The 26,248-nt window shown below is 38.8% G+C and overlaps 1 protein-coding gene across 4 annotated transcripts in view; it reads left to right on the top strand.

Moving 5' to 3' along the window:
- The window catches only part of glis1b (GLIS family zinc finger 1b), a 106,826-nt gene that overhangs the window by 66,209 nt on the left and 14,369 nt on the right, over positions 1-26,248 (top strand). For 3 of the 4 annotated variants that reach the window (XM_083555217.1, XM_083555218.1, XM_083555220.1), the window contains 4 exons: positions 13,225-13,386; positions 15,147-15,257; positions 18,616-18,793; positions 24,480-24,612. In XM_083555217.1, the coding sequence (XP_083411343.1) occupies positions 13,225-13,386; positions 15,147-15,257; positions 18,616-18,793; positions 24,480-24,612 (584 nt within the window). The remainder of the gene's footprint in view (positions 1-13,224; positions 13,387-15,146; positions 15,258-18,615; positions 18,794-24,479; positions 24,613-26,248) is intronic. The other variant, XM_083555219.1, reaches the window with a different exon arrangement.

Genomic DNA, 26,248 nt, shown 5'->3' with positions numbered 1-26,248 from the left:
ATTCTTTCACATTTTTAGGCTTTTAGTCATTCTTTCATTCCTTGTCTTTCATTCTTTCAGTTTTTCCTAATTCTTTTATTCATTTATATTTCACACATTTTCACAATTTTCAAAAATTTTCTCCCACCTTTTTACCGCTGCATTTTTTTCCTCTCTTTCGCTGTTTTACTATTTTTCACTTGTTTTTTCACTTTTGACACATTTTACTCTTTCATTTTTAAATCTTCAGTCTTTCATTGTTTCAAATTTTCACTCATTCTTTTTTCTCCCTATCATTTATTCTTTCACTTTGTTTTATTATTTCATGCTTGCATTCTTTTACCATTGAATTTTTATTCATTCATATTTTTACTTTCATTGTTTCAGGCCAAAGCCAGCATGTCTGTTTCTGACATACAGACGTAAAAATATGATTTCCATGGAAACTTCAGAACAATTTACAACTTGTACCTCATGCTTCAGTTCCATACAGTATATCACATATACCCACATACTGCATTATACTTACACATTTATGCATTCTGATTGGTCAGAAGGTTTCTTCTACAACAGTAACACATATACTGTCAGTGTCTCTACTGATACTATATACAGTGAGGAAAATAAGTATTTGAACACCCTGCTATTTTGCAAGTTCTCCCACTTAGAAATCATGGAGGGGTCTGAAATTGTCATCGTAGCTGCATGTCCACTGTGAGAGACATAATCTAAAAAAAAAAAAATCCAGAAATCACAATGTATGATTTTTTTAACTATTTATTTGTATGATACAGCTGCAAATAAGTATTTGAACACCTGAGAAAGTCAATGTTATTATTTGGTACAGGAGCCTTTGCAATGGATTTTGGCCCACTCCTCCACTCTTCTCTAGATCAGTCAGGTTTCTGGCCTGTCGCTGAGAAACACGGAGTTTGAGCTCCCTCCAAAGATTCTCTATTGAGTTTAGGTCTGGAGACTGGATAGGCCACGCCAGAACTTTGATATGCTTCTTACATAGCCACTCCTTGGTTATCCTGGCTGTGTGCTTCGGGTCATTGTCATGTTGGAAGACCCAGCCTCGACCCATCTTAATGCTCTAACTGAGGGAGGGGGTTGTTCCCCAAAATCTCGCAATACATGGCCCCGGTCATCCTCTCCTTAATACAGTGCAGTCGCCCTGTCCCATGTGCAGAAAAACACCCCCAAAGCATGATGCTACCACCCCCATGCTTCACAGTAGGGATGGTGTTCTTGGGATGCTACTCATCATTCTTCTTCCTCTAAACAAGTTTAGTGGAATTATGACCCAAAAGTTCTATTTTGGTCTCATCTGACCACATGACTTTCTCCCATGACTCCTCTGGATCATCCAAATGGTCATTGGCAAACTTAAGACGTGCCTGGACATGTGCTGGATTAAGCAGGGGAACCTTCCATGCCATGCATTAATTCGAACCATGACGTCTTAGTGTACTACGTAATCCTATTATTAGGATCATTGAGACCCCACGAGGTGAGATCTTGCATGGAGCCCCAGTCCGAGGGAGATTGACAGTCATGTTTAGCTTCTTCCATTTTCTAATAATTGCTCCAACAGTGGACCTTTTTTCACCAAGCTGCTTGCTAATTTCCCCGTAGCCTTTTCCAGCCTTGTGGAGGGGGTACAATTTTGTCACTAGTGTCTTTGGACAGCTCTTTGGTCTTGGCCATGTTAGTAGTTGTATTCTTACTGATTGTATGGGGTGGACAGGTGTCTTTATGCAGCTAACGACCTCAAACAGGTGCATCTAATTTAGGATAATAAATGTAGTGGAGGTGGACATTTTAAAGGCAGACTAACAGGTCTTTGAGGGTCAGAATTCTAGCTGATAGACAGGTGTTCAAATACTTATTTGCAGCTGTATCATACAAATAAATAGTTTAAAAATCATATATTGTGACTTCTGGATTTTTTTTTAGATGATGTCTCTCACAGTGGACATGCACCTACGATGACAATTTCAGACCCCTCCATGATTTCTAAGTGGGAGAACTTGCAAAATAGCAGGGTGTTCAAATACTTATTTTCCTCACTGTATATATATATATATATATATATATATATATATATATATATATATATATATATATATATATATATATATATATATATATATATAGTAACCGCTTGTTCACAGGTACTTAAAAGGTGAACAGTTGACATTTTATGAAAGGAGTCTCGAGTGCCAGACGTAAAGCTGTAACTACTTCAGGACAGCGGAGTTTATGCTTCTTTACGAAATTACGTAAGGGACTGGCGGTTTGTAGTTTTAATACGCAACCTAAGCAAGAACTTGGATGGTTCACAACATTGTAATGTAGCTAGAAAAGGATAAAACATTCAATGTGGTTTTCGATGTTTTTGAAAACCACATTTTCAAGAGATTTCTCTAATTTTGACTTTCTCTCTCTCTCTCCTTGTGTGTGTGTGTGTGTGTGTGTGTGTGTGTGTGTGTGTGTGTGTGTGTGTTAGAAACTTACAGCTTCCAATCCAATTGCTTCTTTCGAGACACGCCTCACTTATGTCTCTCCCTCTCTCTCGCTCGCTCGCTTTCTCTCTCCCTCTCTCTCTCTGTTGTTTTGAACATCTTGCTCAGATTCATCACTCACAAGCATGCAAAATTCCCAGAGTTGCTACACACACTTCTTTTTTTTTTCTTTTTTTTCCTTTCTCCATCAGGTTTTTTTTTTTTTTTTTTTTTCGTGTATTATTCCATCATCATCATCATAATACTAATAAGCTATTATTATAATTATTATTATGCTTTAAATGGAGCAGTCGTCTGTATTTTGTACAGCCCACTTGCTGCTTAATATTTTTCACTCACGAACAGGTACCATGATGAAGAGATAATCAGTGTAATTCACTTCACAAGCCATATTGTTATAATGTCATCATGTTATGCCTTGCTGATGTAAATCTTCGATAAATTAAATTTCTTCTGCTTTTTCAGCCATTGTGGAATGAAAAAACAGCTATTAAATCCACATGAATATATTTGAGCTTGTGCAGTTTGCTACAGATGTGGGTTGCAAACCCTGACTAGTGAACCGTCTGACCATCCAATCAAAGAATGTGAAAATGCAGAGGTGCCTGGACGCCTTCTAGCGGCCTTCAGAGTGGCTAAATCACAATCTGATTGTTTAAAGCAACAGCCTTCAAGGAACATAGAGTTTTCTGATAGTCCACCACTGCTGTCGTCTTCACCTTCATCTTACTCATCATCAATGCCATGTTAGAGAACATAAGCACTGTAGAAGTTACACAATTGTGGTTATAGAAAAGTATTGATGCATCATGGGAGGTAAGATGTCATATATTGCATGTTAACTTCGAAGCTTGCTTTTTGCTCTCAATGCTAAATTTATAAATCAGAATCAGAGATTATGAGTCACACTTGTCCTTAGAGTCATCTGTAATGATGTTTAGTTGCAGATGCAGAGCTGGGATCCTGTCACACTTTATTTAACACACAGATGGAAAAGTGAACTCTGGGTTGTTGTGCAAGCATTCCAGTGATGCGTGGGCGTTCTGCACTCACCAGCCTCGTGCTCACGTTACCACTAACGAAAACTGTTGGCTCGCTGAGAAACTCCAGCTCCCATTCTTCACGAACATGAGACCGTAGGCTGTGGAATTAAATGACACAGCAGGGCCTTGTTATGCGTTTCAGTTTCCCTCCTCGGACCAGCGGCGGCATTTTTTTAAGACGGTTCTGTTTAAACTCTATACAGACGTCCGAGTCAGCAGTTTACCTTCTGTGATCAGGAGGTTGTGAGGTTAAAGCCCAGTGAGGATACAGAGCCATTGTTGGACATTCGAGCAACATGATATTTTTGGACTAAAGGCTTGGCTCAAAATATACAGAAGTGTGCAAAAATTTAAAGCAGGTTTGAGGAAATGCTGTAGAGTAGGAATGCTTTCAAAAATAGATTTTATTTGTTTGTTTAGAAATAAAAAAAATGCAATGAGAGCAAACAGATAAATATAAATGAAATCTATATTTGGTGTGACAACACTTTTGCTTTTAATTCCTACACTTGCACACTTTGTTCCAAGTTATGCATATATATATAACTGCATAGCATCTATGGGAGTCATGTGATAAAAGAACAAACGACTCGGACTAGAAGAGTAATGAGGTGAACTACTCAATTCCGTTTCCTGTACGTAACCTACAGAGATTTTGCGATGCTTTGCTCACGTGCGTCTAGTAGAAAATGAATGAATCCCTCTTTAGGACTACTCGTTCTTCCGAGTCACATCGAAGACTCGTTCAACATGAACGAATCGTTCATGCACGACCCATCGCTACTTTGTACCCTTGCGCAGTCAGGGATTTTGTTAAATCAGAATCAGGTGTATGATGAACCAATGACAGGCCCTCATGATCATGAATTTCATATTGTTGAAACACCTTCATTAAACAGAAACAAGGAGGCTTCAAACTGGGTGAGAAAGAGACAAACTCTGCTACTAAGGTGAGGTTGTGGAAGACGGTTTCATGTCACAGGTACTACACCATGGCAAGACTAAGCACAGCAGGAAGACACAAGGTAGCTGTACTGCATCAGCAAGGTAAAGATTTCAAAGCAGACTGAGATTTCAAGATGTGCTCTTCAAGCTATTTTGAAGACGCACAAAGAAACGGGAAATGTTGAGGAAACTTACATAAAGTTTATTAAATAAAGTGAATGAAAGACACATCATGCTTACTGACCTGCAACATCAGATATCCAGCAGTGCTATCAGCAAAGAACTGGTGCAAACCAGTAGGACCTAGATACACCATTGTACTGTCTGGAGAAGTCTGGCCAGAACTGATCTTCATGGAAGAATTGTGGGAAAAAGTCATACTCCAACAACAAGGCTAAGTGACTACACTAGGCATGAACATGTAATAACTGATGCTTCAAACTGATGAGTCAAAATCTGTAATATTTGAATACATCAGGAGGCAATTTGTTCACTGAAGGCATGGAGAGCGGAACAATAGTGAGTGTTTACAGGCAACAGTGAAGCATGGTGGCAGTTTCCCGCAAGTCTGCGGCTGCATTTCTGCACATGGATTTAGAGATTTGGTCAGAATTAATGTTGTCCTCAGTGCTGAGAAATACAGGCAGGACTTATTCATCATGCATATAATGAGCTCAGTGTGTATAGGAGCTGACTGTGTGAAGTCACTGAAACATGATCAGGCTATAGCTGGAACGACAGAAAGAAAGAGAAAATGAACAGAATATTGTCTTTTTACTCTTTCAATCGGTTTTAAATCGCTGGTGCTGTGAGCAGTATTTCACTGGAAATGTCTAGAGAAAGTTCTCTATCTCTCTCCGTTTGTGTTTTTCTCTATCTTTTCTGATATTTTCTTTGTCTTTCATGCTTTCTCTCCCTCTTTATTTCTTATTTTCTCTAGTTTCTACACCTCTCTCCTGTCTTTTCACTTGCTTTCTTTCTGTCTCTCCTTTCTCCATCGCTCTCAGCTTGTCTTTTTTTCTGTTTTATCTGTTTTTTTCTGAACTCTCTCTCTCTCTCTCTCTCTCTCTCTCTATGTATGTATGTATGTATGTATGTATGTATGTATGTATGTATGTATGTATGTATGTATGTGTGTGTGTGTATGTATGTATGTATGTATCTATATATACACAATATTGCCAAAAGCACCTGGTCATACGTGTGGTATGTGATTTGTGAGCATTGCGTTTCACATTAAGTCTCAATTTGCTCTTATAAATCCCTCCACTCTTTTGGGAAGATGTTCCACTAGATTGCGGAGTTTGCTTATGGATATTTGTGTTCATCAGCCACATGGGTATTACGAAAGCAGGTACTGATGTAGGTGAGGTGAGGAGGCCTGGGGTGCAGTCAGAGTTCCAATTGATCTCAAAGGTGTTCAGTAGTGATGAGATCAGATCTCAATAGCATGCCACTCAAGATTTTCCTCTCCAAAGCATGTAAAGCAGATCTTCAAGAAGCTCACTTTGTGCACAGGGGCATTGCGATGCTGGAACAGGTTTTGGTTTCCAAGTTCAAGTGAATGCAAAATTGTATTTTACCGCATCTAAAGACATCCTTTGAGTGCCTCCAGATTTGTGGTAACGGTTTGAAAAAGAACCAGCAAGAAAGGTCATGTGACCCAATACTATATATATATATATATATATTTGTGTGTGTGTGTGTGTGTGTATATATATGAATAATTTTTTTTTCTATTCTATTTATGCATTCTCTTTGCTTTCTGTCTTTCTTCCTTCCTTCCTTCCTTCCTTCCTTCCTTCCTTCCTTCCTTCCTCATCCTCTCTTTCTTTTTCATCTCTCTCTCTCTTTCTCTCTCTCTCTCTCTCTTTCTCTCTCTCTCTCTCTCTCTCTCTCTCTCTCTCTCTCTCTCTCTCCTCATGTTCCCTAAGTAGATAATTAATGCTATGTCTGCTCCCTCTCACTCTTTCTCTTGCTTCATTTTCTATAATTAGATGTTAGAGCAGCTCAGATGAGATGATGGAGTGATGAAGTGATGGAGCGATGAAGTGATAAAGTGATGGAGTGCTGGTCTATATGTCCCATCTGTTGTCAGTGTTAGAACCTCAGCAGTGAACAGATCCAGTGACTTGTGCTTGTTGCTTTACTGCAGAAAGCTTTTCTTAGAGTGTGTGAGGATCAAGTGATGAGGTTTAAACCATGCAGTGGAACAGAGAGGAGCAGCAGAGGTTCTGGTACTTGGTGCACTTGCAGGGGGGAAAGGGTATTTTAAAAGTACTCTACTGGTTTTTAGGGGTTCTTCAGGGATACTTCAGAGATCTTTTAGGGGTATTACGGGTTTTTTCAGGATTTCTTATTTTTTCTTTCTTTAGGGGTAGGTCATGGGTTTTCAGGGGTACTTTAGGGATACTTTGTACATTTTAGGGGTACTTACACTCAAGTGTTTTTCAGGAGTATTTCATGAGTTTTTTTAGGTATACTTCATAGATTTTTCATGGGTATTTGAGAGTACTTTGGAGGTCTTGAAGAGGTACTATGTGTGCACTTCATTGGATTTTTGAGGTATGTTATGGGTGTTTATGATTTTTTTTTTCAAATTTTTTTCAGGGATATTTCACAGTTTTTTCATAGGTATTTCAGAGGTCTTTTAGATGTACTTTGTGGGCATTTCATTGGATTTAGGGGTTCTTTAGGAATCCCCAATGGGTTTTTCAGGAATTTTTCTGGGTCTTTTTTAATGGCTACTTTATTTTTGCATTTCAGGGGGGGGGGGGTTGGCTCCAGGGGTAGTTCAGGGGTTTTCAGGTTGTTCTTCAGGGTTTTTTTTCCTGGGTATTATATGTTTTTTTTTTTAGGAATATTTGAAATTTTTTTTAGAGCTACTTCAGAGGTACTTCATGCATTTTCAAAAGTTCTTAATGGGTTTTTTAGGGGTAGTTCAAGTGTTTTTCACAGACACTGTAAGGGTATTTAGGGGTACTTTGCAGGCTTTCATAAGTATTCTTCTGGCTTTTTTATTTCATTGGATGCTTCAGAGAAATAATGTGCACAAAAAGTATGTTCTTTCTTTGTAAGGTCATTTACAAAACAAAACCTCAGAGTCAATGTATCGATCAGCACCACATCTGGATTCGTCTGAAATGAAGCGAAAGTGTTATCGAGTGTGTGAATGTTCGAGTTTTTCGAACGTCTTGCTGTTCTGCAAACAATTTCGCTCCGGCTTATTAGTGAATTCGTGTTAAGGTTAGAGTAAGTGACCATCAAACCATATTTCCAGCTGATTAGTGCGCAAGATTCTTGACTTTTCAATCTTCACGGGTCACTTCCTGTTGCGATTCCCTCCACATCCACAAAACGTTCTGGGAATTATTTTTTCCGCTCGCATATGGAGGACAGGTTTGTTCACATGGTGAAGGCGTGTTAATCAGTTTCTGAAATTTTAAAGGGGGTGAAGAAATGAAACAGTGCAGGACTTTCTCATCTGGTCTTTTTTTTTCATTCTGAATGAGTGATTAAAAAAAAAAAAAAAAAGAGGTAGGCATAGATTTTTGTGGGGGGGGTTTAATTGAAATTAGGCCGTCGATTTGCAGCAGATGAAGCTGGCTGTTAAAAGGCTGGCTGATGGTCTGGATGTGGAAACGATACGTGTAAACGGTGTAATGGGAATGTTTCAGGGCAAGCTGGCTTTAATTTTCATGCCCTGACGAATCGCATGAGGAAAAACCTGTCTCCCCTTTAGCTGTCTTGCTGAATCATATGGATATAATTTCTTCCATTTGCACCGCTTCGCTTTGCGCTACTCTGCTCTGCCCCTCGCTCCAGGGCATTCTGGAACACGACCGATTAAAGTCACATGTTCCTCTTGGGGTTCGCTTTTCTGTGTGTAAAAAAAAATCCTCACACTTGTCATTCAGCGTCAGTTTTCATAACCGTCGTTTAGATGGTTCTCTGATCGATGAGACGTCCCACACCACGCAATGTGTCGGAGAACGTTACGCCGTTACGGCCTGTCATGGACTCGTTAGATGGCCGTCTTGTTCGCACTTGGGCTTTAAATAATTACACAAAATAACGGGTTTAATGTTCTTTACAGCCTGGAGGGTTTCACATAAACCAGCAGAATGTACTCAGAGTAATGTGTGGGAACCTTCCCCAAATCACCACTGGCTCCATGGAAAGTAAATATGCACCTCGGTAGGCCACTATGTTGTTTTTTCTTGATCTGTCATTATTATATTTGTATCAAAAACTTCCACTTAGTGGGTTCTATGGTTCCTCACACTAGAGGAACCAGCAGGATGTCCTAGAAAGACCATTGAACTCTTCAGGAAGTTAAGAAGTATTACTTGTATACTGCTTCATCCATCATAGGAACAGGAGCAGATCTAGAAAAAGATTTATGGGGTGGCAAGGGGGTGGCATAAGAATTATGAGGGGTAGTAACATTGAAGCAAGCATACTTGCATGGTTCTTGTGGATTTCATATGTATTCAGTGTATACACTGGGGTACACATTTTATGTTGGTCTATAAAAAAAAATAAAATGAAGACTGATGTATGATTGACTTTACTTAAACCTAATATATGGATTTTATAGACGAAAAACTATTTTTTCTTGAGTTCTTAAGTTTCTTAAGTTAAAATCTATGCCATCTATATTTATGCAAATGCTTCCATTTGTTAAAAAAGCCGGATAGAGTCATTTTTTTGTGATCAGGCTGGTTGCATTGAATGTGTTTGATCCACTAAATTCAATCAATTCACAGGAGTTGTTCGTCCGAACTACGCTTTAATAGAAAGACAGGATTTTTTGCCTTTATTTACGGGTTTAAATGGTTTTGTTTGTGATCACATTAAAGAACCACTGCTGTAAATTGGTTAAGGAAACTGATTAAATTTAGATTTTATACATTGGGCTACCCGTGCCTGGGCAGATGGGGTGGCAATGTTTTTAAAGATGGGTTGACAATGCAGATGCAATGTAGATGCATCTATGTAGATCGATGTAGATGCAATGCAATGCAATGTAGATCCGCCCCTGCTTAGGAACATTTCAAGGTTCTGTATGTAGAATGTTTTGCTTTCAAAGGGATCTCAGATAGAACTGGTGTGCATGTGTGTGTGTGTGTGTGTGTGTGTGTGTCTGAGTCTGATGGCTTGTGGGAATAAATATCACTGTCTGGTTGTGAGTACCTGAATGCTTCGGTATCTTTGTTCAGCAGGAGGGTGAAGACTGTGTGTTTTGAATAGTCACAATGCTGGTGATTTTGCAGACACAGCATGTTGTGTAAATGACCATGATGGAGGAAAGAGAGACACTAATGATCTCCTCAGCTTGCTTTACTAGCTGTTGTAAGTGTCTTGTCGCCCAAGACGGTGCAATTTCCAAAACAAACGGTGATGCAGCTGCTCAGGATACTTCTATAATCTTTGGTTATGTTCTTTATAATAACTAGAACAGACTGCACTATTTAATTATCCACTTAGCACATTCACTCTTGGGGAAGAAAAATAAGTTCTTCAAGGATTCCTTATTTAGTTTTTTTTTATTCTTTTTTTTTCATATGTACATGTAAACTCTTGGCTACTTAGAGTAGCTGCTTTGTAGAATCTTCTAATCTAAAAGGTTAACAATTAGCACCAATAGTGAGGTCATGTGACAATGTGATTTTGTGGAAACAACACTAGAACTTTGTTACGGTGGCTGAGAAGTGCAAAACACATTAACAAATTAGAAAACACTAACAAATGCGAAACCGAAATAACAAATGCAAAAACAAATGAACAAATCCAAAAACAAAATAACAATTCAGACAAACCGGAAAAGGTAGGTACAGTTTGTGAATGGAACACTTACCGATCATTGGACGAGACACCTGTCATTCAAGGAGGAACTGGGAGGAACACTAAATCTCTGGAAGGAACACTGAAACATTCTATATACAATTCTAAGATACTTCAGAGTATTTATATAAATATCCAAAAAGATTCAGGATGCTGAATATTAAGCTCATTTGTAGATTCTAGGAGGTAAGAAAGAAATTTAGATCCTCCAGAAAACAGTTCTACTGGAACCTTGAGGGATCTATAGAATCCAAGGTTCTCCATAAACTCTAATAATTTGAAGTTCATACAAAACACTTTGCTACAGGGTTCTAAATAAATAGTGCACTAGGTAGGTTGCTTTAGTGCACTACGTAGTGCACATATGAACTGAACAGGGAGAGTTTATTATGTCCTGTCAGTAGATGTAACACAGCACCCTTCTCTTCGCCGCCTCCTCCTCCTCCTCCTCCTCTCCGTATGATTTGTTCTAGATGTTGCCTACACCTTGTTTTTTTTTCCATTTAGCATCCACGCTGAGCCCATCAGGACATCTCTGAAGCGGTCGTGTATCATTTCCGCAGTACGACTCGGTGCCTTCACAGCTGTTAATCAGTTCGGACCAGACTGTCACTTTGAATGTTTGTTAAAGCCACAAAGGCTGAGCGTGAAAGGAATGGCGCCAGATACATTTCTCACTATTTCATTCTCTCTCTCCATGTTTCTCTCTGTCTCTCTCGTGTCCACTCGGAGGGGTCATCGGCATGCTCGCTGCCTTCTTAGGGCTTGTTGGAGCCTGAAGATAAACACGTGGAGGGATTGTACTGTGATTAACGCTTGATAAATGTTTTTCAGGACACCGCAGCAGGGCATGAAGTCTTTAAAAACACTTTCACAACTTCCTACTGTACATCAAGTGAACTATGTAGGGTGTAGATTATATTTATACTTTAGACTGTGGACATCAAGCTAGTGGGTAGATAGTGGGTAGAAGTCATTTTCATACCATATGTTAATCCACTAAATGTAGTGCCTAAATTCTAGTGCTCACTATGTAGTGCACTAGATGTCGAATTCCTAGCCATTTCCGAACCAAACAAATGTTGTTGCATCACTACAATGACAATAAAGTCTCTAAAGTCAGATTTTCTGTCCATCCACACTTTATTGATACAAGCCAAAAAAAAACAAAATACTGGCTTCTACAAGCTATAGTCCATTAGTAGTGCACAAGAATTTTGATAGAGAGCCATATCCTATGTATTGAACTACATTTCTAATAGAGAACTATACCCTACACGGTGCACAAAAGAAGCTGAAAAAACTGAAAAGCTAGCGCTGATGTCACGTGATCAAGTTTGTAATCAGTTGGTCGAATTGATCTTAGACTCCACCCCCACTGAGTCAGACACACCTCTCCTTTAAAAACAATCAATTGGATGTTTTAAGTAAGTGTGTATGAATTATTGTGATTGAAATGTTCATAAAACTGTAATAGACCTTTTAGCGTAAGTAATGCAAGCAGCCAAGTTATAGCTAAAGTAACTAGTCATACACACTATGGCACTATGGCACACGGCAACGTTTCTATTACAACAGTCGATTGAATTGTGTGTATTGTGTGCATTTAATATAATTGATAAAAACGACAAGCACACTCTAGCATTTAGATTGCAATAAACACGCACACATGCTCACATACACCTAGACGAGGTCACTCAATCTGCTTTTTGTGTGTGTGTGTGTGTGTGTGTGTGTGTGTGTGTGTGTGTGTGTGTGTGTGTGTGTGTGTGTGTGTGTGTGTGTATAGAGTTTCAGTGTGTATTGAATGGCTGTGTCTCAATAGCGAGTGAGTGGATGAGAAATAGAGAGCTCTCTCTCCTTTAGTGAAAATGGAGCCGTGCTCCTGCATTCTGATTGGTGCGCCCAGGTTCAGAGGAGGCGGAGCTCGAGGATAGAGTGTCCACTAAGTGATTGGAAAGGAAGCTCCTAATACACTGCATTGTGTGTGTTCTGAGAAGATACACTGTGTGTGTGTGTGTGTGTGTGTGTGTGTGTGTGTGTGTGTGTGTGTGTGTGTGTGTGTGTGTGTGTGTGTGTGTGTGTGTGTGTGTGTTGATGTCCAGCTGCTGTGAATACTTGAAGTCCCATTACAGAGATGAGGTAGAGATACTTTTCACACACACACACACACACACACACACACACACACACACACACACACACACACACACACACACACAGTGGTTAAATGTGTAAGATGTCAAGGTTGTGACCCGGGAAAGGCCTGGCGTGCGTGTGCGTGCGTGCGTGCGTGCGTGTGTGTGTGTTAACAAAACTACAAAAAAGCACTAACTGACTGTTTATACATCTCTCTCTCTCTCTCTTTCTCTCTCTCTCTCTCTCTTTCTCTCTCTCTCTCTCTCTCTCTCTCTCTCTCTCTCTCTCTCTCTCTCTCTCTCTCTCTCTCTCCTGTCCCACCTTCATTCTTTATTCCCCTTTATCAACATATTCTTTCCCTTCCTCTATGTTTCTCTCTGTCTCTAATTCAATCTTTCTCTATCTGTCTCACCTACTTTCTGCCTTTATTTTTCTATCTTACTCTCACCCTGTATCTCTCTTTTTGTTTCTGTCTTTCTCTTCCTTTCTCATTCTTATTGTTACTCTTTCTTTCTTTCTTTCTTTCTTTCTTTCTTTCTTTCTTTCTTTCTTTCTTTCTTTCTTTCTTTCTTTCTTTCTTTCTTTCTTTCTTTCTTTTTTATATACTTTAACTTAAAATCTTTCTTTCATCCCATTACTCTTTCTGTTCTCTTATGTCATGTCTTTCTCTCTCTCTCTCTCTCTCTCTCTCTCTCTCTCTCTCTCTCTCTCTCTCTCTCTCTCTCTCTCTCTCTCTTTTGCAGTTTGAGGGTTGTAATAAAGCGTTCTCTCGTCTGGAGAACCTGAAGATCCACTTGCGCAGTCACACCGGTGAGAAGCCGTACCTGTGTCAGCACCCGGGCTGTCAGAAAGCCTTCAGCAACTCCAGCGACCGAGCCAAGCACCAGCGCACACACCTCGACACTGTAAGCCCCGCCTACTCACACACGTGTGTGTGTGTGTGTGTGTGTGTGTGTGTGTTCCCTCAGGACCTCGTTGTGAGGGATAGATGGAGCGAGGCAGTCCATTAGTGTCAGAAGTTTATTGCTGTATATGAGACGAGGCTCATCGACTCTGATTAGCCGTAGCAGGGTGCAGTAGCTCAGAGTGTTCTCTCTCTCTTTCTCTGTTTCTGTTTCTCTTTTTCTTTGTGTGTTCTATGTGCCGTATCTACCGCTAACGGTGCATGCACTCTAACTGTGTGTGTCAGGGGTTTCTCCTTATTCTTCACATTTCCTTGTTCCTAAAATTCCAGATGTATAGTAAAAACTAATGAGCCATACCATTAAACCCACCTGCCCGATATTGCGTAGTTCCTCCTTGTGTCTTCATGATAGCTCTGAGGCGTCTCTGTGTCGACGTGCTTTTACAAGACCTTTTGAAGGTGTGCTGTGGTATCTGACACCAAGATAGCAGCAGCAGATCCTTTAGTCCTGTCAGTTGTTCGGTGGAGCCCCCATGGATCGAACTTTTTTCATCACATCCCATAAACGTGATCGGATGACGATCTGGGGAATTTAGAAGTTACCTTGCCTTCTTGACCTTGACCTTGACTACATCTTGATGCAGTGTGGATTTGCATGAAGCATCATTTTGCTAAAAGAGGACACTTTCATTACTTATCATTGTTACCATAATAAGTGTTTAGGTAGGTGATCCATACCACCAAAGGTTTCCCAGCAGAACATCACCCAGAGCATCACACAACCTCCACCAACTGGTGTAAAAGAAAATGCAATCCATCAGACCATCTTCTTCCAGTGCTCCATGACTTGATGGCTAGCTTTTATTAAGTCTCAACCATCTATGACTCTTTCTCTTGTTTAACAGTTCTCCTTCATTGGAGCACTTTTGGTGCTCCAAAGAAGAACGACTGCACCCCAGGAAAACTCCACAAGTTATGGAGACGTTAAGGAAACAACTGTGAAAGTCACTCATATCTTTATGTTAACCTATTTTTCCTGAATCCAACATATTAATTTCCAGAACCAACATGCTCTTCACCTTCATATGTGATACCACAAGGGAGGTGGTAGTTTAGTGGTTAGGGCATTCGCCTTTGTTGTCAAAGGTTGTGAGTTTAAATCCCAGCTACACCAAGCTGCCATGTAGGGGCCCCTGTGCAAGGCCCTTAACCCCACAGATGATCACTTGTATGAATGAGATTATTGTAAGTTGCTCTGGATATGAGTGTCTGCCAAAATAATCAAGCAGGTGTGGTGAAGCAGATTTATTAAACTTAGACATTTATTATATTTTTATGTAGAATTTTGTCATTATGCTTTTTATCCATTTATAGCTACATATTATGTACTAGTTCCCACTTACATCATAGCAGCTATACAAAGCTATCGACTGAAACTGGAGCCTCATTTCTAAAAGGTTTTAAATAGATATCTTAGACAAACCACTTTTGAAAAAAAAAAACTTTGAAGCCTGAAAACTATACTTATATTAAACAATCTGTCTTCTGTCTCTTTTTCTCTCTCCTCTCTTTTCTTTCTGTAACTTCTCAGCTGAAAGGTATGTTTACTTTGTTTTCCTTTTTCCACCTTATTCCAATGTTCTTCCAGCAGTCCAGCATTTTTTTAACTATTAAAATTGTAGTACTGAACAGATTTTTTTTTAGTATCTACCATTAATGTGTTAAATGTGTGTGAAGTTGAGATGTGCATTGTGTTTCTAGAAGCCGTACGCGTGTCAGATCCCTGGCTGCACGAAGCGCTACACGGATCCCAGCTCCCTGCGCAAACACGTCAAAATCCACTCGGCAAAAGAGCAGCAGGTGCGTAGAAAGGTAAGAGAGGGGAGGAGAAATAAAAACCCATGTGTGCCCTGCTAATCACTTGTTAACTAGCTAATGTAGCAAACATATACTACTAATAACAGGAGTGTGGGGGGATGTGTCAGCTGATAATTCATAAGTACTTCATTATTGCTTCAATATTGCTTCATTAGAGCTTCATTAATGCTTCATAAGTGCTTTGTAAATGGGTAAATAATGCTTTGTTAATTCCACATTAAAGTGTTATTACTACCTTGTTGCCTCAATATTGCTTCATTATTGCTTCATTAGTGCTTAATTAGTATCCATCAGTGCTTTATTAATGTTACTTAGTACTTAATCATTGATTCATTATTGCATTATTACAATTGATTTATTATGCTTTGTTAGGCCTTTATTAGTGCTTTTTAATAATCCATTACTGCGTTATTAATGCTTTCTAAATGCTTATTTATTTTTGTATTAATGTCTAATTACTACTCTTTGAATGCTTTGTTGTTGCTCGATTAGTGCTTTATTAATACTCCATTACTACTCTATTAATGATTTATTGATGCTTAATTAGTTGTTTAAGTAGTGCTCTGTTACTACTCTATTAAGTCTTCATTAATGCTTGATTAGTGCTTTATTATTTCTCCATTACTACACTATTAATGCTTTATTATTGCTTTAATAATGCTCAAATATTACTTTATTACTGCTCTATTACTGCTTTATCAGCGCTTTATTAATGATCCATTAGTGCTTCAGCTTTATTGGTTCTTCATTAGCCTCAAAAGCCTCAGTGCTTCATTACTACTTTATTTGTGCTTTATGTAAGCTTCATTAGAGCTTCATTAGAGCTTTACGAGCTTCAGTAGGTGCTTTCCATGGTTAATTGGCAATTTATCCCAGCACAGTTGCTTTTAATTTAGACTTGTTTTTAGAAATTATTTTTTCCACCATAGAATAGTGACGGCACACACACACACATGCACTGTAGTGCACATTCCTCATTAAAGTGCATCATTGTGCGCAGAAAGGCCTCATTGTTGCGCGTGGCTAAGTGGCATCCGGATGATGCCGTTCCCTTCTCCTGCTAAACGGCACAAAGCGGAAACACATGTGAGCGCGAGTCGTCGCTAATAAACCTCGCTGTGCAGAACCCCACAAACCGCTGGCCAGATGTGGTGCACAAGATGTCAAACAAACCCTCATAGTCCATCGATCGTCAGATCTCATGCCGTTGCCTCGATAGCGGATGAATCACAGGCGAGAAGCCGAAGTACTGGTTTGCCATGACGCCTGATTTCCTTTTTGTTAGGATTTGTTTTCATATTCATTCAGCAAAATAACGTTTTTATTTACAACGACTCAAGGTTCACATCACACCTCTTCGAAAGCTCCGTTTAATCATCTGCAGATTTCAGTCAGAACGAATTGAGCTTTAAACGTTTACGCCATGCGAAGCTACAAGGACGCTCGCAAGCAGGAGAAAAGATGCAAAGGCTTGAAACAATTGCCATGTGTCACTCAGGGCCTCCAATGCGTTTGCGTAATGGCTGATAAATACTGCATGTCACGCTAGCGCTGAAGAATGCTTACAAGCAAAGTGGCTTTTATGTAATCTCGAGCCGAAAGCCAATGCTGTGTCTGTTTCTGAGCAGCGCCCTCCTACACGCACTACTCCTTTCTTCACTTCCACTCGATTTCAGCTCCTTTTATTGCTTACTCCCTTTTTTCAGCCAATATGAAGTTTATGGGATGAATGAAACATGAGGGATGAAAAACAAATCAATTTACTTAAAGAAATTTAACATCTGATGCCATGTACTGTATTGTATGAACATGTGAATGAGAAAATCCTGAAGTAACCCCATGTTATGGTTTCAAGAAAATAAACATGCAAATGAAACATCAATCCGTCATATACAACAAGAACAGCAAAAGTTCTTATGAGCTCAAATACTGAGATCCACCTCAGAATGTTCCTGAGTTACACGTGTGTGTTTGTTATGGTAGATGTTACCCAATTTCACTACTTGGAATTCTGCTCCGCTCTCAAAGGTATTTGTTCGGAATTTCAAGAGCAAAATGGGATTGCTCAATGAAAACTCCGGACACGAGAAAGTCAGGCAGTGTATCCAACAGTCTCAACGTCTTCTATCTGCACTTCACATCTACAAATATGAGGAAGGATTACACCTGGAATTTAGCGAATTATGCCGCTGTTTTATTGCAAATGAAGCACTATTAATGCATTAATAATGCTCAATTAGTGCTTTATTAATGTTCTATTACTAGTTTATTAATGCTTTATTATTGCTTGATTAGTGCTTTATTAAAGCTTTATTAATGCTTAATTACTATGCTTACTGCTTTATTAATGCTTAATTAGTCGTTTAAGTAATGCTCTGTTACTACTTTATTAGTCCTTTATTAATGCTTGATTAGTGCTTCAGCTTTATTGGTTCTTTATTAGCCTCAGAAACCTCAGTTAAACAATTTACCTTAATTTAAAAAATGAGAAAAATCGAAGAATATGAGATTAATGTCATTAATATTTTTGAGAATAAGGTCAAAATTAGGAGAATAAAGTCAAAATTACTAGAAAAAAGTCAAATATTTTAAGAATAAAGTTAGAATTATGAGAATAAAGGAGAAATTACGAGAATAAAGTTGAAATAATTTGAGAATAAAGTCGAAATATTTTGAGTTGTAGCAATACATGATTAAAGAGAAAATTGCAGGAAACATTTCTGTGTTTTGCATAAAATGGACGTGGACGATTTGGTTAAATCCTTCTTTATACAGGATATAATCAGTAAAAGGACACTGCAGTAGTTCTGTGGGAAACTTTATTTTTTCAGAAGAAAAAAATCAGACTGACAATTGAGAAAATTTGTGCAGTCTGAAGGATATTGATGGTTACATCTGCATGGAATTTGAAGAGTATATGTTATTTATCAAGAGACTAAGAGGATGATGATCAAAGAAATCAACCCTGATGGAGTTCATCGCGTTGGACGTCTCTGACATCGCCAGAACTTCAGCCGGGGTTGAAATATTTCAACTTTATTCTCATAATTGTTCATATTGCTATGAACTATTTTTAAAGTAGCACTAAAAGCTGTTGTAGTTAAAAGATCATGTTTTGAGGAGGAAACCACAAAACCCAGAGAAAACCCCCACACACAAATCCATGCAAAACCAAACTGGAGATCCTGGTGCTTTGAGTTGGCGATGCTAATCTGATATTACAATATATGAGTGACTTTTTCTCCAGCTTACATCATGTCCCTGATGTGAGATGTTTCAGTTCTCTTTGTTTCTACATTATTTTTATCTAACTGTTTTCCTTATACCGGTTTTCCTGTCTGGGATTTGACAGCTGCGGACGTGTCCTCATTTGGAACAAGATGCTCTGAGAGACAGCGGCCTGCATCTGCATGGCCCTGCCCCCTCACAGCACTGTCCTGCTTCATCTCAGCCTTGTCACACCCCGTCCCAACACCCTGTTAACGGCAAGGATGGACGCTCTCCTACCCTGGGACAGGACATATTTACAGGTATACGCCTCGAAAGTTACTAAAGAACATTTTTTTATAAATTCTGTGAAATCTGTTCTGAAGAAATCACTGACACTGGAAACTCCTTCCCTACATGAACACACTTTTCTATACAGAAACCTTCACAGAGCCCATCATTCGATTGCATATATTTTACAATCCGTTTTGAATGAGTGTTGTGAGAGTCCCTGTTAATATAAAAATGACAACGTATGTATTATATAAGTGTATGCTGATTTATGGGATTGTCATGTGATGCAAATGGACACGGTAGTGGAGACGGAGATTTTTATTCATATATTTTCAGATACAAATCTATAGTGAAATCCAAAATCAGGAAAGAAAAACAAGAGACATGAAACAAAACCTCTTAGTAAAAATGACATGAACTAGATTGAACAACCTAATAAAATGTGAAGAGCTAAGACAGGAAAATAAATACATAAATAAAAGATAAAATATACATTAAAAAAAAAAATGTGAAGTCATAAACCAATCATGAAGACGTTACATAAATAAAAGCAAATACGTGACACAATTGATTTAATTATAAGAATCCCCATAATGTTGATGACTTTAATACCAAAAGTTATGTTCTGTTAAGTCACAGTGTTGTAATTCTGCCCCTATGTTTTACTCAGACTCCTCCCCTGAGTGCGTGACTCTTGCGAAAGTCCTTAATAATGCGTAACACGTGCAATTTCAGTATTTCGTTTTCTCAAAGAGCGCATTCGTTCGTTCCGGGATAAAATGCGGCCCTGTGTGACCTGACATTTCTCATTTAAACGAGCTCCACTGAGATTTTTTATTCCTTGAGCGGATGATGCAAAGGCACAATTTGGTCGTTTTGTTCATGAGCTTTATATCAGAAAAAACAGGGGCTTTAAAGTTATGCAGACCACATGTTAGCATGTGCAGCGGGAAGGACGAGTGATGCCTGGAAGTTATACACTTACACTTCCTCATAATTGTACTCAATGTGAGGCCGAAGTTCAATTCTTGCAAATTTTCCTGATTATTCCTATAGATAATCCCCCAGCATTATCAGTTTAGCGATTTGATGTGCTATTTAATGCTGTGGAGGATGAGGAAGAGGGTGAAGATGAAGATGTCTTAACTGCCAAAGATTCTAAATGGCTCTGAGTCCCACATGGACTTGCTGAAGTGAGAGAAATGCCCGGAGTTGATCGGAGAGTCATCTGCGGTAATTTAGAGCACAAACGTAGAACACACAGCTCCGAGCTGAACTCGTTCAATCGCTTCCAGTTCGGTTTAAAAAGCCTTGGCTCAGACTCTTTCGTTCTTTCTTTCGGTTCAAAGAGGACATCTTGCTGCATCAGAGTGCAACTTTTCTCTCGCCTGGAGCAGCTGTTGCCTTTTCATCCTGCTGTTTGTTCTTTCCTGCTGTGTTCTCGCTGTGGTCAGAGCTCGCCAACATGCTGAATGGAAATTCTGCTTGGGACAACTGGACAAAGAAAGAAAGAAAGAAAGAAAGAAAGAAAGAAAGAAAGAAAGAAAGAAAGAAAGAAAGAAAGAAAGAAAGAAAGAAAGAAAGAAAGAAAGAAAGAAAGAAAGAAAGAAAGAAAGAAAGAAAGAAAATTACGTAAAGGACGAAAAATCTAAGCACTAAGGAAGGGAGGTAGGGAGAAAGGAAAGAAGGAAGGAAGGAAGGAAGGAAGGAAGGAAGGAAGGAAGGAAGGAAGTAAGGAAGGAAGGAAGGAAGGAAGGAAGGAAAAAAGGAAAATAAATGATGCAAAGGATGAAAAAACAAAGATCCAAGGAAGGAAGGAAGGAAGGAAGGAAGGAAGGAAGGAAGGAAGGAAGGAAGGAAGGAAGGAAGGAAGGAAGGAAGGAAGGAAGGAAGGAAGGAAGGAAGGAAGGAAGGAAGGAAGGAAGGAAGGAAGGAAGGAAGGAAGGAAGGAAGGAAGGAAGGAAAAAAACAAACAAACAAAGAACCAACAAAGGAAGGAGGGAGGGAGGTAAGGAAGGAATAAAAAAAATAAATGAGGAAAAGGATAAAAAAACAAATAATCAAGGAAGGAAGGAAGGAAGGAAGGAAGGAAGGAAGGAAGAAAGGAAGGAAGGAAGGAAGGAAGGAAAGAAAGAAGGAAAGGATGAAAAAAAAAGAACCAATAAAGGAAGGGGGACAGAGGAAGAGAAGGAAGGAAGGAAGGAAGGAAGGAAGGAAGGAAGGAAGGAAGGAAGGAAGGAAGGAAGGAAAGAAAGAAGAAAAGAAAAAAACATCAGTTTCAGATAGACGCCCCAGAGTACAGCTCTGTTTCTCATGCTGTGGATGAAATGTATTTGGCTGCATTGCCAGTTTCACAGCTGTATACAGTCTTAAGTTTGAATAAAAATTATGGATTTATGAAGAACTTCAGCTCGAAAATGAATCAATATATGAGCAGTAGTTCAGCAAATCTGGTTTATTTAACATGACCCTGTAGCAGGTCCTCAATTTCAGCCAATCACGAGTTTATAAGAATCATGTAGCTGAATGCAGCTCATTGAGACAGGAGCAAGGTTTTACTGAAAACTCGCTGAATGCCTATTTATTTTCGCTTGGAATCACATGTGGTACAATGTACTTATAAATAACAAAAAAAGCATTAAAGTGCATATATACTGTGTTGTGTGTAAACTCTGGGCTGTATCTAGACTCAGGGCTTGTAAGCTTCTGGCATGTTATTATTGCTAAGAATATTCTCACACTGCGCTTTGGTGAACTTTCACATTTAACTCATTTACTAACTTCCTCTCAAAGAACCGGTGTGACCCCGGCACAGAGCTGTGTGTCGTCTCCTGATGAATTCCCTCTGTACTGTAAACGAGTGTGTGTTTCCTTCTCCAAGCCAACTGATGCCACTCATCAGCTCATTATCACCTGGGTGTGTCAGAGCAGGAAACACTGGGCCGAAACGTGCGCAGGACTAAAGCACCAGCGATGATAAACACTATAATGGCTGCGTATAATAAGGACGGTAAATAAATAATTACAGCAATTGACCTCCTCCTCCTGTCTCTCGGAAACATCACACGCTCTCCTCTGCACACCGCATAAAAGCCGGAGCAATCTCAGCCATTACGCGCAGAGTGTTTCCCGGCTTAGTAGCAGATGTTGGGGCTAAAGGGGAAAGCACTTAAGGGGCTTTGATGGAGGATTTTTCGGGTAATAAATCAAACGTGCAAGGGGTGCAGGTAGGATCTGTTCCAGGAAGAGTTTTTGTGTAGCCTTGACCAATAGCATGGATTCCCATCTGGGTCATAAGTGATGCTCTGTTACTGTATCAGATACAGTCAGTATTGACTTCAACACCCGTCGAAGCTGCCGTGGCAACGTTAGTTTGAGTCTGGGTCTGAGAAATCTTTAATGTGCTGGTAATGAGGTGAATCGTCCATTTCTTCAAGCATCTACTTCTTCCTATGACTCAGGCTTATTATCTGTGAGATTCGACTCTTATGGAGTTTTGGGGCGTCACAGAAACTCACACATTCAATAATGTGAAGAAAGAAAGAAAGAAAGAAAGAAAGAAAGAAAGAAAGAAAGAAAGAAAGAAAGAAAGAAAGAAAGAATGAAAGAATGAATGAATGAATGAATGAATGAATGAATGAATGAAATAAACGATGAAATAACTTTGCCTTCTTTTTCAGTTTAATTTTTCAGTTTTAAAACATGAAGCATTCTGGAGCACCGAAAGCTTTGTCCACTAGGGGGTAGGTTAGAGCATCATGTAAACGCCCCAATAATCGTATTTAATTGGGTGAAAATTGAGTAAAAAATAATGTAAAAACTAAAGATCGTAAAGACTTTCTTTTAGACTAGTTTCTTTTAGTAAAGTGAGAGAACACAGAAACTATAATAACGTGTTAAATATTTCATAAAATAAAAGGAAACCCGTCACATGACTCTTTGTATAAGTGCTCGGTGGTGTTTTCATTCCAGGTTTTGTTTTGTATTTTTTCCTTCCATGCAACAACACAGCAGCCACTTGGCTTTTTTTAAAGCAGGTCCAACTTCAGACGTTCTCCCAATACGACTGTGATTGCTATTTGTAAGCCACAGAGGAACCCGATTCCGCTACATTGTTCTCTGTGGCTGTTAAATAGTCAACAGAAACATTAAAAATAGCAGCGTAAGAAGAAGCAGGGGTAAAAATGCAGTCGCAGTAAATACCCGTCCTCACGTTTATCTTTCTCTGGGGCTTCTGGGAAAATAATCAGAGTTTTGAATCGTAATAGCAGATCAACAAAAAAAAATGACTTCAATGTTTCAGCATCTCAGGATATTACAAGAGCACAATATAAGACAGGTTTGGGAGCTGATGCTGGAGGATGATGTTGTGGGATACGTAAGTGTAACAAAACAGTCCTCGATGTGAACGCAGTATTCGCATATTAGAAACATCGGTACCTTGCTGAATACCCTGATCAGACCTGGGGTTTTTCCGTTACAGGCAAGTCGCCATTCAACATGAAATCAAACTGCATGCACAGAGATGTCGTTTTTTAAAAGTCTCATTGAATTTGTGCTGTCAAAACAACCGCATGTAGAATGAAGTTCTGTTTTGTGAGAAATGAAAAAATAGGGTTAATTCAAACAGTGTGGTGGGGTTCTTTTTGTTTTGTTTTGTTTTTGTTTGATTATTTCTATGTAAACCAACTTTATGAAAAAATCCACTCAATGCTGTTGTCTCATATCTGTAGATAGCATTCACATTCATCCAAAAGGTGTTTAATAGGCTTGAAGAGAGATTGAGAGAGAGAGAGAGAGAGAGAGAGAGAGAGAGAGAGAGAGAGAGAGAGAGAGAGAGAAATATCTTCATGGATCTGGCTTTGTGCACAGGTGCATTGTCATAATGGAACAGGTTTGGAATCCTAGTTCAAGTGAACTTTGTGGTTACAATTTGGGGAGAAACCACATGGCTGAAAACATGCAGAACATAAAACATTAAATCTGAGTTCCCTCAGGAACGTATTAAGTTGCAGACCTCAAGTTTGTTTAGTCTCCGCCTCGCATTATTATTATTATTATTATTATTATTATTATTATTATTATTATTATTATTATTATTATTATTATTATTATTAATTTGAACATACACTACAATTCCAGGAGTATAAAAAAGAAACTAGAGTTAGCACAGTGTCACTGTGGCTACTCATTTAATACCAGAAAAAAAACATTTGTTTTGCGAATGCATTAAAACGCTAAAGAATCCATGTAATTTTCAGCGTTTTATGTCCATATCTGTATTACTCAAACTGGGTCTAACAAAAGTATTTAATAGAATTTGTCCTTTTATTTAATCGATTTAATTTGTGGCAAATGAATTAATTACCCAATTTAATACATTTTATCAAAAAGTGCATTTTAATCATTTGATTTATTGTATTTTATTTGTATAAAATATTATAGGATATTATTTTATATATTATTTAACCAAGCAGGCTTTTTATTTCAAATAGTTTTTAAAATGTAAAATCTTCAAATGCTGGTGATGTTTTGCATTTCTTTCCCCTAACCGGATTTCTTTGTGCCGTTACACCCCTAATATTATATATATATATATATATGAGCTAGAAACTTTCTAGAAGGGGGTGGTGGTGGTAGTTAATCAGGTCAGTGTGCTGTTTCTTTATAAGTTGATTTGGTGAATTTTGCGTATTAACATTGTTTGTCTTTCAGGCTTGTTCTCTGGCTCCAGCGCTGATCTGCTCTCTACCCCGCCTCACCTTCCCCCACGTCCACCCCGACTGGACCGCGATGACATCATCACCACCCAGAATCCTCCACAGCTGCCCTCAGCACCCAGAGATGGGTTGGTATTGTACACACACACACACACACACACACACACACACACACACACACACACACACACACTGACACACTATGCAATGAACCTTGTCTGACCTCGCCCTTGTTTTAATTCCGCTCTGTTACGTGAATGCCCAGGACAGTGATGTTTTTGGATAAAAGTCAGTTATATAAATACAACAGTTTTAAAAAACAAGTTAAAAAGATGAAGCGAATTGTGTGTGTGAGCGAGTTTTGCGTAGGGAATTCTCAACTATTTATCTTCATTTTAAATTATTACATTTTTATAACAAAAAAAAAAAAAAAACAGGATCAGCGGAGTATAATTTTGTATTCTTCTTTGATAAATCGTGCAATTTCACAACCCTAATATCACATTTGTGGTCCCAGTGGGGTAAAACATCACTGTAATCTGCTTCTCATTACAATCCCTGCTGTTTTTTTGCAGCATAGAGAAACATTTCAACGTTTTCAACACTGCCCCCTATTGCCAGTATTTAATCACTGCACCAGACTCTTCACATTTAATTTAATTCAGTTCAATTCAGTTTTATTTGTAGAGCACTTTTAACAATTAGCATTGTCCTAAAACAGCTTTACAGAGATGAATAGGTTATAAAATATGAATTTATATGTTAGTGCCCATACATGTAGGGTTTAAAAATTTGCCTCCACTGTGCGAGCCAGTGACAGGAAAAACTCCCTGAGATGGTGTGAGGAAGAATACCCAACTCATCTATGTGGCTCTGAAAGTCCTTTAAATATACATTAATACCTCTGTACTTGTCTGTAACTGGTTAATGAACTCTTGACGAGTGCTGAAACAGGCGATCACGAACAAGTAGCTGGTAACATTTTTAAACACTTTATGACCCATGATTTAGGCTTCAAATGCACAAAAAGTACAAAATAGAACACTACGGCACTAGTGATGGGTCGTTAATGAACGATTTATTCATCTTGAACGAGTCTTGAATGTGACTCAGAAGAGCGTGTAGTCACAAAGAGTGATTTGTTCATTTTCAATTAGACGTGCATGAGCAAAGCATCACAACATGTTTGTAGGCTATGTACAGAAAAACATAAATTAAAGAAAATTTCAAAGTTCTTTCTTTTATCACGTGACTCCCATAAACGCTATCAGTGCGTTACACAGGAAACAGAATTGAGTAGGTAATATCATGACTCCTCTGGTCCGAGTCGTTCGTCCTTTTATCACATGACTCCCATAAAGGAACTAAAAGAACTAAGTGATACAAATTGTTTTTCCTTTATTTGAATGAATGAGATTCAAAGAACCGAGTCTAAAATGATCCAGTCTTCCGATCACCATAACTTGAGACTCTTGTCTCATCTGTTTTACCACGAGACTGAAACGTTCACAAGTTTCATCCTAATAGAGTCATCATAGCGTGGCGAGTACCGAATTTGACGAGTTCCACAGCCAACAAGTACCGAGATATTACTGTAGTTTCATCATTGTTGAGGTGTGCTGTTCAGTGATAGGGGCTTAAATGAAGAACTGTTCATGCAAAATGAAGTCCTAAGCCACTCTAGCAGACTGTTGTAAATACAGTTCAAATCAATCTTCAAAGTTCTTGATTTAGCCATGATTTAACTTCATGGATCTTTAGGAT

This window comes from Silurus aristotelis (assembly GCF_946808225.1).
Source record: "Silurus aristotelis genome assembly, chromosome: 11".
Taxonomy (NCBI): Eukaryota; Metazoa; Chordata; class Actinopteri; order Siluriformes; family Siluridae; genus Silurus; species Silurus aristotelis.
Note: the sequence above shows the minus strand (reverse complement) of the source record. Positions and strands in the feature narration are given on the sequence as shown.